The sequence below is a fragment of the Dreissena polymorpha genome, chromosome 6, assembly GCF_020536995.1.
Source record: "Dreissena polymorpha isolate Duluth1 chromosome 6, UMN_Dpol_1.0, whole genome shotgun sequence".
NCBI lineage: Eukaryota > Metazoa > Mollusca > Bivalvia > Myida > Dreissenidae > Dreissena > Dreissena polymorpha.
Genome location: NC_068360.1, coordinates 96806397 through 96823169, shown reverse-complemented (window position 1 = coordinate 96823169; position 16773 = coordinate 96806397). Strand labels below are relative to the sequence as shown.

The 16773-nt window shown below is 32.6% G+C and overlaps 1 protein-coding gene across 1 annotated transcript; it reads right to left on the bottom strand.

Moving 5' to 3' along the window:
* Window positions 1-6138: 6138 nt before the first annotated feature.
* Window positions 6139-9609, bottom strand: LOC127834776 (C-type lectin domain family 10 member A-like). Its single transcript, XM_052360806.1, has 6 exons — window positions 9186-9609; window positions 8949-9049; window positions 8632-8725; window positions 7995-8081; window positions 6495-6618; window positions 6139-6273 (listed from the first exon to the last, which is right to left on the bottom strand). Exons 1-6 carry the CDS (start codon window positions 9571-9573, stop codon window positions 6240-6242), a joined length of 828 nt encoding a protein of 275 aa, XP_052216766.1. The 5' UTR covers window positions 9574-9609; the 3' UTR covers window positions 6139-6239.
* Between the last annotated feature and the right edge of the window lie 7164 nt (window positions 9610-16773).

Here is a 16773-nt window from a genome sequence, read left to right as displayed (position 1 = left end):
TTTAGTTATATGGATACTGAAAAAAGAGCATTGTGCATGAAAACTGAAAATAAGACATCTATATGTGATGTGTGTGCATTTGCACGGGATTAATACATATGTCGCGTTAATATATCATGTTACCAGGTTATTCCGTTTTATTTTAGCATTTGTAAGTCTACAGTCAGGAAAAACTCGTGCTTATGACCTTTTGGACACTGACACATGTGCACTGTATTTCTAAACGTGTAAGAACGTAAAATCTATAAACATAGTATAAGACATTGTTCCAGAAAACTGTTTGATACCTTAACGAGTATAATTTGCGCTATTAAGTAAATAAACACGCAAAATTGAGGGGAAGTACTAATAATTCCTGTGTACTGAACGTGACTATATATCAGTTTTGTCGGTACCCGTGTTCTTACAAAGCACGTGTAAGTCCATAGTACGAGTAAACTCTCGTCAAGTACACAAGATGCATTTGCACGACACGTGATTATATAAAAATGACACCCTTCATTTAATGATATAAAAATCAAAGATATGCTTTGCGAATATTAATTAATATTTGAATGCAGTGTACTATTATATTTCAGCATCTTTGGATCTAAGTTTCTTTCGTGTAGTAAACAAGATCTTAATTAATATATCTACAAGTATTTATTACATCCAGGAAGTTGTTTAAACATATTGGGCTGTAACATACATTCGCATATTTTGAGTTCTAAACTTCTTACAGTAGTTACTATTATATTATTTTATTATATGTGTATCTGTGTTTTTTTTTAAAGGTGTGTGTTTAACAATTTTAACAAATAGGGGTTTATCATCATTGTGTTTCTGTTTCATCGGACAAAAGTAATTATATATTGAGAATAATAGGTTACTGTCCCATCGTTTTGTAATCTATCAGGCGAGGCTAAGAATAATATAACGGCGAGGCTTGCCGAGCCGTTATTTTATTCGTGCCGAGCCTGATATATTACAAAAATATCAGACATTAACCTGTTTTTTCTGTTTATCATAAATCTACGTAACCTGTCTTAATGTTTATCATACCACATTTTCCTAAAAATCTGCAAAACAATCCATTTTTTATATTCAAAATGTGCGGATCCCCTTTGATGTTGCTGATCCGGCTTTAACACGTTTACATGTAACAACGGCGTTCGAAAAGACGACACGAATAATCGCCTTTTTTCAACATCGTATTGAGAAAAAACGTTGTTTGCACTACGAATGGGAAGAGTACACCCGCTTTAATTATAAACGTCTTGAATTGGAGATCAGGAATGGATTGCAGCGACAAATTTAATCGAAGAACACACTTCACCGAATAGTTTGGAGGCTCTATTTTTGAGATGTGCATTGAATTTGACATGTTGATGATGGTGTCAATATTGAAATAAGCGTGTTAAATCGTTTGTTTAAATATTTGAGGATAAACATAAAGTTATCATGTGTCTTGACTTTATGTGCAAAACTTGCGAGTGCAATGACTATATCGATATTTTAGATTTATTGTCCCATTGATGATGACATTTAACTTCTGAAGTGCGGGCTGTGGTGATTTTTAAAAAATAAGCGTTTTTGTGATTTATTACTTTAATTTAGAATAAAATACGTACGTTTTTGGTATCAACTTGTTTGTTTTGTTGAACCTGATTCATGTTGATAGCAATTGTTGACTTTTTTTGCAAATCCACGTAGCTCCAACTATATAAGATTCCCTGTTTACCATAATATAGAAAAATATATAAGGCAACGTCATATCAGGCAGATATCAATGCGGTGGTATGATAAAATATTTAATATATCAATGCATTGTCTTTTTTTTCAAATTTCCTGGTGCTGCCATTCTCAGTTTCACCGACATATCAGAATTATTGATAATAATTCAGATTACTGGCTGCATATTCAACCGTAACTGTATTGACAGTTCAATTTAACCACAAGTGCATAAATAGAGATTGACAGGTTACTGTCTGATATTTTTGTAATATATCAGGCAAGGCTTAGAATAATATAACAGCGAGACTTGCCGAGCCGTTATTTTATTCGTGCCGAGCCTTATATATTACAGAACGATCAGGCAGTAACCTGTTTTTCTGATTATCATACCTCTACGTCCCCGATTTCAAAGAAATAATTTAAAAAATTGCTAAAAAGTTGTAGTTGTAGCCGGAAAGAATATGACTTTTGTCGTTTGACATGTTAATAATGACGTCATGAGCACGCGCGCTTAATATTTGTAAAACATGTTCTTTGCGGTTTGTGTTGCATTTTGTGTTTACAGTATATTACATCTTGGTAGCAAATTGTTTGTTTTGTTGAATCTGATTCGATTTTACTGAAAAGGATTACTCGATAGTAGATTAAAAACTTCCTGTTCACCATGATATAAAAAATATATCAGACAACTTTATATCACGCAGTTATCAATGCGATGGTATGATAAATAACATTTTGCTAAAGAAAGAAATACTATAACTTTGATAGTTTTCTTAAATACCAGTTTGTAGCACATCTATATATGGAGGATGGGGAAGTTGTACATGTTTTAGATAATGCTCATTTAAATACTAAGCAAATTAGGTGATTTGGTTACCATATATTCTTGTTTTGTTGTACATTATTTCAACTGTGATTCAAATTCAAGTTTGCTAGTCGGAACAATCAACTTTTTTTTTGTCTATTTCAGAAATGTGTGGGTCATGCGTTTGTGGGGGGTAACGTGTTTTAAACCAGAATCCTGTCGGGCCATCCAATTGCAAGGACATCTTACATATCTGAAATATATCAGTGATGAATGATAAAAATTTAAGATGAAACAAAATCTTAAATCAGTATTTGAAACAAAATACACTCAGGTTGGCCTTTTTAAACTATTAAATGACAATTTTTACACAAAAGAGTTTGCAATGATTCCGCATTCTCTAACAATACTTTAGACATTGTTAGATTAACAAACCATACATATTTGAAAATGGTTTACTAATATCTATCAGAAAATGTATAATTGAACTGGGTTTATTACAATTTTCAAAATCAGTAGTTGTTGTTAGAAATGGAAAATGTTAATTACTCGTTCCTCTGAAAGACGTTATATAGAGGCAACATTATGAAACTATACCGTTATAAAGTATATTACGTAATTGATATACCATATTTATAAGATGTTGCTGCATGATTCAAAGTACATTCTGTAATAGCAAAGGTATGCTTGAAATATGGTATATTAATTGTGGGTAATTGTTATGGTAATCCATGCAGCACACATACGTGTATTACATTCAGATTCGTGTATCAATGTACACACTTAGGTATAGGAAAGAAGATCGACACTATATCTGAACAATTGTTATAGTTTCTTAAATCGTCTGAGGATATTCGTATATGCGTTATACTTGTTATGAATGGTGTTTTAAATAAAAACAAAGTACCACATTGTTTAAAAAACGCATGCGTTTTAGTACAAAATTAAAGCAAGTTTCTAATTATTTGTTGAACAATACATTTCATTGAGTGCATTTTCCTGTATACTAATTGTGTATATTTCTTTGTTCAAAGACCATTGTGTCGCGTTTCGTTTGCGATTGTTATATGACTTAATTGACAATTAACAATAAACAATTGATCTATGGGCAAATCATTCTTATAAATATGTAAACAATCAATTGACTGATAATTATGTGTAAAATGCTCATCTTTAACGCGATATAAGGAGAATGTTTTAAGTGTAAATACAGATCATCCCTATTTTTTTATACATTTATTCAACAGATATTTGTGCAAATATAAAGTTAAAGTATGCCTACGATAAAAAGATAAAGTTATTTATATTATGATAGTAATAAGAACAAGCTGGTGAACAAACAACTTTGCTACACCCGAAAATTTTGCTGGAGGTGCAAAACAAGGATGCACTGATCGACTCAATAAACGCCGCATGATCAATAAGTTGTCCTTGGCAAAAAAGTACTTAATGCATCTTATTTTAAATAACTAAGTGTGATAACATGTAATGCAAATCATTTCTAGTATTACAACCATATAATGCAAACGAATCTAAGATTAAGATTGAACTTGCAATATTAATAAAGGCTTTTAGACTGTTTTAACTGAACCATATCACAGTCGTAATTTAAAACCACCATCGGTACAAAATACTAAATAAACATCTAGCAGCAAAACAGTTCTATGATTGTGCATTCAGAGCTAGAGCAAGAACTTAACACTTACAAAACAGTCTTATCCGTTGAGTTTAATGTTAAATAACAAAATGAAAGCATAGCACGCCGTTATTCAATTCAGGAGTTGTATGCTGTGCATTAATTATGTGTAAGTTAAATTTGTGTTTGTGTTGATTTGTATGTGGTTGTTGAAGCACCATAACGATACGTGAACTAGTACGGACATAATAACGTAAAGCTGTGACATTTTCTGACAAATAATTGTATACGTTATTGTTGTTGTTGTTTTGATGCGTTTGCTGTATAAATAATAACATTTTGTGTTTATTAACAAACAGCATAATACACAGCATAATGATGAGCACTATATATATAACGTCTGATTGGATAAGAAAAACATGTCAACACTTCGTCCATTAGAATCTTTTTAAGTAGTATAAATGATCGAAGTTATTCAAATATGAGTAAAACATGTCATAAAATATGATGTATTGTTTTTCTCTGTCGCATTATTAGCCGAAAAGAAGTGTTCTAGAATGTTTTAGAATGTATCGCGTTGAAGCCAGGATATGTGTACTTCTCTGTGATCCGCTTACAATCATCTATATTGGCTTTGCTTTGGTGAAATTATCACGCTGTTTGTGACGTTGATACACAACTCAACTGTATGACATCCGACTTGGTGTACGTTTTTTATAAAGTACGCTTATTTTGGATTACAGTTGTACGTTGGTCCGGGAAAACGGCTTTAACTCTTAAGTCAAGCTATAATATGACTTTTTCTAATTAACGTCACAACAATATTGACTAAAACGTTCATACGGCAGCAATTAACTTTGTAAGCTTGGATGTTTCGCTGAATGTAAAACACTTATAACAATTACAATTTACGTTTAATTCCTCAGTATACAGCCATAGTGTAACCGTCTGAGTAAGTTGTTTAAGGTGCAAGTTCTAACGTACAATATCTTATATTTTATATAAGCGATGACTTTAACGTTGAAATAATCCCAGAACTTAACTGCAATTTGATATCGCAAGCAGGTAATGTATAAATGTTTTTGTCATATTGTCAATGCTTTTTTAGAATATTTGCGTCCGTATTTACTGTAAAATGTATGATTGCATAAGCTGTCCAAATGACTTTCAGCTCAAATTAAAGCCGACGACTCTCGAATGTGATGCACGTAAACGCGACGTTTTTACGTTTCTTGTTATTATTTATTATCTAACCGATAAATGTAAGCCGTCCAATTATAGTTTGCAGATGCTACATAAACAAATACCGACCACATCTTTATAGCGTATAAACCTTTTTGTTGAAAGTATATGTAGACAAGATCAATCGAAAACTGTATAAATGGCGATCGAAACGTGATAAGGCATTCCTTAACAATCGCATTTCCAGATTGATTTAAACTGATTGATCCAACATATAACTAGTAACATCTCGAAGAAAGTTTACAATTACAACTTCGCATAAACGGAAATAGTCTTCGTCAAACAGACGCTTCTTACAAGATTTATTAGACAGTTATCTTTTCTTGATATGCAAGAAGAGCTAGTGTAGAGATGCAAATTATTTTACAGGTAATAATATAGCAAAAGACGTGTGCTTAAATCATCACGGATATTATTAATGAGATGTGAACTAACTAACGGCCAAATGATGCACAATACATAATTGATACCTCGTATTGATCCTTCAATTATTTTGCATCTATGCGATTTGATTCGATTTGTTCCACTTTTCAGTAATTGAATTCAATCCATAAAACATAACGCCTGATCCGCAAATGCTTCTTATTAAAAACTTGTATAAGTAAAAAAAGAGTTTTATGCCATCTGATTAATTTCATTATCTTTTTTTCTTAATAAGTATAGCTATACTCGAATTTAATGCGCGTTGATCATGCGTTACTATGAAATATTTGAAGATAATAAAACAAATAACAAAATCACGAAAGCCAATAGTGTTTATTTAAAATAAAAGTCAAATATAATCAACAGGGAACCTTACAGTTGGAATACAAGTTTAGTACTGTCTGTTTCAGTGCATGTCGCTCAACATCCGATTACTGATGCCTCTTCGTGCCCTCTAAGATTAAATAACATATCGCTATTATGCACACATTCTTAATTTGTTTTCACCATACAATTTTTATAGCTATAAGAAAGAACCTGATACACTCTAGTGAAAGAGTGTATGGCATAGATGTATGTACGGTAATAGAAGCCTGTACAAAATGAATACAATACATAACAAATCCAATACTTTACAGACAATAAAAACGGTCTGCGTTTGATAGAATGTAGTACCTGGCTTCACACAGCACACCTCGATCGGAAGAACAGGAGCAATCGGCCCATTGGTAACCATAAATAGGGTAAAACATTGCACAGTCCTCCGTGTTATGGTCGCCTCCATCGCCCGGCTTGAAGTCTGTAAGAAGCCATAAGAGTATATTAAAATAGAACACGAACTTCGTTTTGACATTTTTTTCCAATATCTAGTAACAAAATCAAAACGCTTCTTGCTTTGGTTTAATAATACATATACGTGTTTGGATTGATATTATTTGTTTAACGATTTGGCGATTGCATGCAGTAATAATTGACATTTATTATACACTAAATGTTGCACAGCTCCCCCGCATAGTAAGAACACTGCAATTGCTTGACAAATGGTATCGTATTAAGAAGCTAATATATAGAGTAAGTCGAAATATTGTGTGTGGTCTGTTTCACCTTTTGGAGTTTAACATGTTTGAAGTGCGCGTGAGTGTTTGTGCTTATTTTTCCAATGAAGTACATTTATTCACAAACTATACAATTAAAATGTTCTTAATATCGCGCAGTCATATATTCATATGTTATATACATTTAACACATAGGACATTGTAGAAATATTATTAGAACAAAACGTGTACGGGCTTTATCCAAATGACGTCAGTCTACACCTATAGATACGGTTAATCAAGTTGCGTTTCTTGACAACTTTTTTTAACAACACTTAATAAGATGTTCTGTAAAAAGATATAATGCCTATGCGTTTAATTGTTCCAGAAAACAAAATTGTTAAACCTCATCTTCAACCCTAGAAACATTCTGCAAACGTAATAGCGAGTTGCAATATAATTGTATTACCAAACATAACACATGTGTGCCTAAAATGTTCATACTCAATACTTTATTTTCATCCCGATTTACGCTTTCATTAATGTCCATATGCGTTGTTTTGTTGTTTTGGCAAGGTAGAAGTGTGTGCTATTGAAGTTGACTTGACTTGTCTAAATTTGACATGAGTTTTATGTAAGAACTGTTCGTATATATGCTCCTCAAAATTCATCCGAATTAAATTTAGCTATGCTTTACGACAGTTACTATAATGTAGCAGGTGTATAAATAAGTATTTGAAATATATTTAAAAGATACCAAGCAAACGTATTATTCTTATAATTGTAGAACTATCGTATCCAAGACCGGCTATAATGTATGTGATGTACTTATTTATGACGACAATGGCAAGTTGGATGATAATAAATTGTCAATATCGAATTAAACTTGATTATTGACTGAAGATTTGTTCGGGAGACGCAATTATTTTAGTTTTCACAAAATGTTTTAAACATTATCGATACGAATATATATAAGACGGCATTTTAAGATGACAACAATAATATTGCTATATTGCATAATCATGGTTTAAACAATAATTTTATTTCGAAATAATATTCAAACGATTGAAGATCGCTACTCCCAAAGATCCCACCAAATATATGTATGTTTACAGCTGTCGAATGCAATCAGAATGTATACCAGTAAATGTTGCCACTTCATCAGTGTCGAACCATTTCCAGACTCCCTCTTTATCTTCATCCTTTATTCCGACCCACCAGTGAAACTCTACAGATAAACATAGGCAAATATGTTTGACACCAGCGTGTATACAGAATACAAAAAACGAAATTATCGCAATAAAACGTCATACAAAAGGTTAAAACACTCCAGATTAATAGATCTTTCAATTGTTGTTGCAATTTTTTTCTCAGATGATCTTATATCGTAAAAAGTGTTCATTTTATCGTTGTATTTACAAAGGTGAATACACCATACGCATCTGATCTTAATTGTGACAGCAATTGGTAAAATACAATAAAAATCATAACGTAATGGTTATTTATTGTACGATATGCCTGTGGATAAATATGTATTATCATTTAAGAATAATGATTTTATGTAATTAAATCTTTACAAACTTCCAAAGATATTACTCATTAAAAAATCAAAATCAATACTCGTATTAAGACATAGGCGCCAAGATCTAGTATTATCGATGTGTGTTAAGTGTTTATTTTGTTTAATATTGCATGTGGAACGCTGAGTTTGTTTAAATCTATTAAATTTAAATGTGATACTACAATTAAGTATCAAACAAGTACATTTAAATACTCACCTTTGAACAAGCGCATTCGGTCTTTCAAAAACTCGTTTTCACAGGCATCGTCTACGTGGACAAGATGACTGTTTTCGTGTTGTCGACAATATTGCTGTAAGTAATATACTATAAATAATAGTGTACATTATTATTATATTGATTATCATAATAATTATTCCATTTCAAAAAACGAGTAACTTGCGGTTATTTGTTTGATTGAATCTACTGTAATACACAGAGTTCATATAACTTATTTGATCTATATCCATCGATTGCTTTTATATACACTCGATTTTGTTAATAAATTATTGGTGTTGAATATGAAATAAATGTACCTCCGCGTCTGTAAATGCCGTTCCGACCGCAGAAAATAAGTAGCAGGAACCCTTGCATGGAATCCATCCATCTTTGCACGTCGTATAATACGATACACTACCTATTCAAATGAGTAATGTAAATTAATTTGATTTTTATATTTTTTATGGCCTTCAAATACTTGAACATATCATATATTACAAATATGGTCTAAATAAATAAGCAATATTTGATTTTATGTTGCAATTGAAACTCACCTTTTTTCATTTTTTCTGTGAGCTGCTGTGCTAGGCCATCAGTTCGGGACTGCAGTGCCGTCAGGTTGTTACGGGATTCCAAAAACGCCTCCTGTATGAGCTTCAGACACGAATCCTCGGTCTTCATCAGATGGTCAATGTGTTCCCGTAAGCTCGTTAGCTGTCCGAGTTGCTCATTCATCCGTGTCTCCCACTTGTCCATTTCTGCCTCCATGCGGATCATCTTCTCCAGAAGCTGTTCATCGTACGTGAACTCGGACCTGTATCTGGGTTCAAGAGAGGCGCCCAGGGACACCACCAAAAACAACAAAAACACCGCACCGACACGTAGCATGATTCCTTTTTGACGGAGCGACGAGAACTGGCTTACAATCAGACAGGCAGGCATCTGAGCTGTTAAATCTGTGATGCAGATTTGAAATGTAGATATGACTGTTTGAAATAAAAACGCCTGCCCTGCGCTATCAGCCACATTTAGACTGTGCGTCTCTATACTCTTTGGCCGTACGCATATGTCCCGTCAATGTTTTGACTATGTGTATGATACATACATATTAAATAAGATAGGCCATATGCATTAAGCTATTTTCTACAAACTACTTTATGACAATACTACCACTGAATAAAATGCAGTGACGTTGATTGTAATGGATAAGGTCTACACGGTGCAATGTTTGTTTTATTTTCTGAAAATAAACTTCGACCAAAACAAGAGAAATGCAACCTGGTTGAAGACTGTATTGTACAAAATTGACAAATAGACAAACTGGGTAAACAACCCATATTATATTCATAAAACTACGTACGCTCTTGACGGAAATTTTGCATTTAGTTCAAGGAGCTATTTCGTGGGAAATGTTTTATCAGGTAAGTTTGATATAAACCAACTGTGTTTAATGTTTATTCCGTGCTTGGAAACATGTGTCATGTTTACGTTTACTTGTAGTTTCTCACGGAAATCATTTATGCATATCTGAGCAAGGTTCTGCACTCATACAAAATAGATGTAACAGTCAAAACTTTCCGCGCACACGTATGTTTAGAGCAGCTGTTACCTCCACTCTAAATTTAAACAATGAACATAAAATAACAAACATCAACTGTAAAAATACTAATTTTTATTTAATGCTATCCTGTGGTTTATAGAGAAATATCAGTGATAATTAATTATTTAATGTATCAAACAGTGATAATTAACGATGAAAGTAAAAGGTGAAAAAAACATAAAATAAAATAAATATGTGTTGGTTTCGGTAATATAATGATTTTAATTCAGTCGTGATCATAGATAAAAATATTGATTCGCCACTAGTGACAATATTATTTTCTATTAATATTCTTTAAGTCGATATTCTACCGAATACAACACATGCCCCCTATATAAATTATGAAATTATGAATTATGAAATCTCTTTAAACATTGCAGAGATTTTAATTGAAACAGCATTCTTCTTTTTCTCTTAAGCATTTTGCAATTTGCTCTCTTTTCACTTCTGCATTCTTGATGCAAATGTAACCAGACATCTAAATCAACACTATATTAATTATCATAAAAAGAAATTTGTATATTAGTTCTCTAAAATGTCTACTTAAAACATTTTCAGAGAAATTAACAAATATACAGAAAGAAAATAACTGGACATTTCAGTATATTGACCTATGCACATTTCAAGCACAGAGAACTTTGACATCTGGTTTTCGAAATGTAGTGAAACCCTGCACGATGCTAATGCTGTTAGGTGTAAAGTACCCACTCCGTCTACCAAAAATTGAACTGGTCAAATTTACATGACTTCACAAAAATACAACTGTAAATTTCCAGGTTGACATTAAAAGAGTGCAAACAGCTTTACAATTAACTTGTCAAATCTGATTCAAAACTTCCAATAAGACATCACACCAAAAGTGAGGTTTTCAGTTACCTGTCACTTCAAAAAGGAACTGATTACTTATATATTTAAATAATGCACATTGCACTTGACTGACATTTAGATATAGTTTTATTTTGCTTTACATGCTGCTTAACCACACCATTACTTCTGTTTGTTTGATTTATTATGATTACGTTATAATTTAAAAAATAAATTATTATTATTATTATTATTATAATTATTATTATTATTATTATTAGTATTATTATTATTATTATTATTATAATTATTATAAATTAACGATGAAACAACTAGTGATCTATATTTTGAGAAATATTGATAAAACAATAATAAAAGCAAATAGCTTATTTTTTAATTAGGTAAACAAGCATGTGCCCGTTAATGTATTTGCTGCCATACGGTCATACCATAGTGTGCCGTCTTCAGCTAAAGTTATTGCAAAGGTACATTATTATGCATGTGATATTCAGCACATTCTACCACGAGCTTTATTTCATATGTAAAAGCAGGAACACGATATCAAATTAAGCATGTACCCTAAACATAGTTTAACGTGCTTATTCGGTATTTTCCGATAATGAAATGGTAAAGGGAACCATGGACTTATGAAAGTGATTGTGCTTGAAATATATCAACATATGCATAATTAACGAATTTTGTCTTTACATAAATAATGTCACATTACATGACATAAATATTAAGCGTATCCATAAATTATTTTAACATTTGCCTCTTCGAGAACAATTGCTTGTGGCAGGCAATGCGTTTATATTCACACAATCAACCGACTTGTACTTATATTACAATTTTTTGCCTTTTTGTAGTATTTGCTGAAACATCGCATGTATAATAATGTATCTTGGCGATACGTGAAGCTGAAATTATGATAAGTATTACCATGTACCGTAGAAACTGAAGCGAAATAGAGATGTCTGTGAGTAAACAACCTGTTATCTTCGTAACCGGATCAACCAATGGATTAGGGTTTGATAATGCGCAACGGTTGATTGGCGAATTCTGGTCGTGACGTCATCATTCACGGGTTGTTCAGGCAGAATGTTAAATCACTCACTTGTATACTAATGTTAAAAGAAGCAATATGTATGTTTAAAAGATGATTGTTATCAGAATGGCATTTTTGACGAAACCAAATAACGTTTCATTTCTCCCAAAATAGGACTAAAACATTATTTTTGTATTTTGAAGATTCAAAAAACCTATTGCTGTTGATGAAGATTCAAGTTATGATGATGATAATGGTGATGTTGATGCTTTGTGTGGTGGCTATTATGGTCATAGTATTTATAGTGGCAAAGATGATGCTGCGGTTCATTACTATAACGATACCATTAATGGCGATGATGAAGAAAAAACTGAGGATAATTATGTGTATACATTTAAAATGTATTAATGTTGTTGGTGTCATTCATGAAGAAAAAGAAGAAGAAGAAGAATATGAAGAAGATGATGGTGATGATGATGATGATGATGAAGATGACGACGACGACGACGACAACGACAAATACGATGCTGTTGCTGCTGCTGCTGCTGATGATGATGATGATGATGATAATTTCGGAGACAATTGTCGTGACGTAAACACATACTCCTGAATAGATTTTCATCTGCAAAAAATAGAAAACATTAAAATAGTATTTTACTTCACCCAGCAGCTGATAAAACACCAGTTATATGCCTTATCTATATCGATTAATACAATAAATGTAAAATGCATGTATATTTATAATTTGTGTCATTTTATTTTTTTTTACGCGTAACCGTCTATTTCTTGCCTAATACCTTTAGGAAAACCACTGGATTCTTTAAGTTATTAACGCTGTCCTTCCAAATAGTATTACGTGCATTATCACTTTAAATACCCACACTGTGTTAGGAATCTCCAACTGAGTCGATTTAAGAACGCACATTAACCATTTAAGAAACACCACTTGTTTATAAGAGGGTCGTATTTGGTCCATCCAAGAAACTACATTATTATTTAAGTGCCACAAAGTAGTCTTGTTGGATCCTCGTCGGTTCAATCAAGTACATAAATTATAAATGAGAGCACTAAATTATTCCTAGCAGGGTCAAAGTCGATCCATCCAAGTACACTATCCATGTTCTTATCCAAAATCTTTAAAGGAGTTTCCGACTCTGTCCATGCAAGAACGTTTATTTTCACTCTTAATACCAGAGTTGGTTTTATTTTCGTCTAACCAAAAAACGTACACTATCAATCTAAGTACTCAAATAGTTTGAATGTCGAACACTGGCCTACCTCGGAAATATGCCTTCGCAATATATTAGAATGTCATTAATAAAGGCAAGTCTTTATGCCATGAAATTAGCGACCTTTGTTCAAAATATTTCATACACGTGTTTTGAGTTTTCTTAATGAAACCGGAATACATAAATCAATAGATTATTGCATTTTAGCCGCAATGCGTAATTTGTTGTAATAAGGTAATTGTTTCAGCTATCAAAGTATATGGCAATGATTTTATAAATGCCGGGATGGCAATCGTTCGGCAAGAGTTATGTCTTGGAGAGCATATGTCCGCATATGCTTACGTATCAGAAGAGAATGTGCCAGGGAGGACAAATGTTCTGCTCCCAAATTGTTTGAAGGAAAGTCCATTCCGGTGCATCCCAGTATAAAACAAAGTTCGTCCGTTTTCAGAATTTAAGAGTAGCAGGAATTATTTAAGGAAAGGCTGCACGCAAGGTTAAGTATTGTTGGTATATATGCTCATTTAATATACCAGAATCCACACATTTTAATAGGCATTTAAACTAATGTTTATAAGCAGCATTAGGTTTATTTTAATAATTACATGAATATACTTAACATCACGCGAGATAAACCTTATAGCACATCAATACATATAAGGTAATTGCTCACCTTCATTTGTCCTGTGTATTAGCGATGATTCTGAATTGAACATAGAACTGAAGGAGTAAGCTTGGATCCATATACGTAAGGCAGAAGTTTTCAATAAACTGCACACAAAGTCGACCTCGGACGTTTAATTGCAGGACTATCAGCAACGTTATAACTCGCATAGACTAATATTATCATATGCTTATTATCATATGCATGTCTTTTTATAAAAACACGATCAGGGACTGCATACTGGTCATTGTGGTCATAATATTGATGATTGTGTTCTTATAGATACCGATAGTAATTATTATTATAATTATTGTTGTTGTTAATGTATTACTCTTGTTAAAACTCTTTATATTATATTATTATTTTGTTTTTATATTAGTATTATTATTATCATTATTATCATTATTATTATCATTATTATTAGTAGTAGTAGTAGTAGAAGTAGTAGTAGTAGTAGTAGTAGTAGTAGTAGTAGTAGTAGTAGTAGTAGTAGTAGTAGTAGTAGTAGTAGTAGTAGTAGTAGTAGTAGTAGTAGTAGTAGTAGTAGTAGTAGTAGTAGTAGTAGTAGTAGTAGTAGTAGTAGTAGTAGTAGAAGTAGTTGTAGTAGTAGTAGTAGTAGTAGTAGTAGTAGTAGTAGTAGTAGTAGTAGTAGTAGTAGTAGTAGTAGTAGTAGTGGTAGTAGTGGAAGTAGTAGTAGTAGTAGTAGTAGTAGTAGTAGTAGAAGTAGTAGAAGTAGTAGTGGTAGTGGTAGTTGTAGTAGTAGTAGTAGTAGTAGTAGTAATAGTAGTAGTAGTAGTAGTAGTAGTAGTAGTAGTAGTAGTAGTAGTAGTAGTAGTAGTAGTAGTAGTAGTAGTAGTAGTAGTAGTAGTAGTAGTAGTAGTAGTAGTAGTAGTAGTAGTAGTAGTAGTAGTAGTAGTAGTAGTAGTAGTAGTAGTAGTAGTAGTAGTAGTAGTAGTAGTAGTAGTAGTAGTAGTAGTAGTAGTAGTAGTAATAGTAGTAGTAGTAGTAGAAGCAGTATTAGTAGTAGTAGTAGTAGTAGAAGCAGTATTAGTAGTAGTAGTGGTAGAAGTAGTAGTAGCTTTCTGTCCGGTAAGCACTTCTTTTCTGGTCAGCCCAGGTTAAATACCCGTTCACAGATAATTTGAGTTTAGTGGATGGTCGGAATACCGGAGAGGTGGCGTTTATTCCAGATACTTCGCCATCACACCCCACCCACCCCTCTTTTAAACACAAGACCTCATCAAAATTAAGATAAAAATAGCGGAAATGGAAGTTTTTATTAAAAATCTTTACAAACGTTCATGTATCAATAAGTGAATTAGGTAGGGAGTGGGACTTAGTTCAGGTCAACACATAATGCATTCTCCGACGCGGAATTATCTCATCGAATTTCGAAGTACACATGCACATACACTGATTAAGTTATCATGATAATTCTGATGCTTTTAGAATATTGACATTGATCCACAGAAAACATCTTCGAATGAGCAACACCAAAACGAGTATTCGCAAGTTAAAATCGTCCAAATACAGTAGAAATTACCTCAATTCAAACGCTGTTCTTTCTTTAATATGGATCTTAACATAAACATAGATATCGAAGTAAAGAATTTATTGCAATACAAATGTGTTCCATTCATTATTCAGGCAATAAGTCCTTTATATTGCCTCGACGCATCCAACATTGTGTCGCAAAATACGCTTTCATCTGATTTGTATCGGGAGTTATCGAAAATATCCAATGCTAAAATTATTGCAAAACACATAAAACAAAAAAAGTCCAGAAAATTCCTGCAATACGAATCATCGAATGACACCTTTCAAATTAATATATTTTTTGCAAATTGTTTTGTAATGAAAAACGGTGTACGTATTGTATGTCCATAGTATACATGTACAAATGTTAATGCTGAAAAAGCAACATTAATAGTAACGGGATGAGTATATAATTTACCGATCTTATTATAATTGATTGTCATACACTTAGGATGAGGGATTAAATAGATGTTTGCCAATGCACTGGTCTACCGGATAAAGAGGTTTACACTGGAACTGTAGACCGTCGGACACGGCTGGTAAGTTTAAGTGCTTACTGAAAGTATTTGGTAGAATTTTGCAATTATTCCAAAACGCACAAGCTACATTCAGAACACCACTTACCCTAGACTTAGTATACCAAATTTCACTTGTACTTCAATTTAACAGAAAACATGTTCGTAAGTAAAACTAATGAGAAACAATCCGATTTATTTATGTATAAGAACGTATGCATACAATGTATGGTGTGCATATAATACTGTAAATGACGCTTCGCTGCATTTGATAACACACTAAGAAGTTTGTAAACTCGGGAAGAGACCATAACGTCTTAACAAAATAGTGTAAATATCGGAAGGCTGATATAATGCGCCTACGTGTATATTAACTCGTTTGCTGAGTCTCCTAACGTTTGTTTATGTGTAGTAACCTTTGGATGCGGGCATTATTTATTTTATAACCGGTTTAAAATTTCGAGATCATTGCGTAGTATTGATTAAATAGACCACTTACATAGCAAGACACGTTTCAGGTAAAACAAAATCGCCCATGCCGTTGAAATGCTCCTGGTCTTATACAAGACAATACTGTCGACACAAATATGGTAATAATCAAACAACAGATAAAGAATCATTTACAATACAAGAACAGAAGTCTTTACATAAAAACGGTTAATGCTAGACTCACCCTACGGTCCGTACATATCATCGGTTGTTAAATCCTGTTCAAATGCTATCAAACATTCATATGACTGAATATAAAC

Coding starts and splice junctions, on each gene's coding strand:
- LOC127834776 (XM_052360806.1), bottom strand. CDS start 9,573: ATGCCTGCCTGTCTGATTGTAAGCCAGTTCTCGTCGCTCCGTCAAAAA. Junction 8,082..8,631: donor CCGAATGCGCTTGTTCAAAG/GTGAGTATTTAA, acceptor GTTTATCTGTAG/AGTTTCACTGGTGGGTCGGA. Junction 6,619..7,994: donor TGAAGTGGCAACATTTACTG/GTATACATTCTG, acceptor GGCTTCTTACAG/ACTTCAAGCCGGGCGATGGA.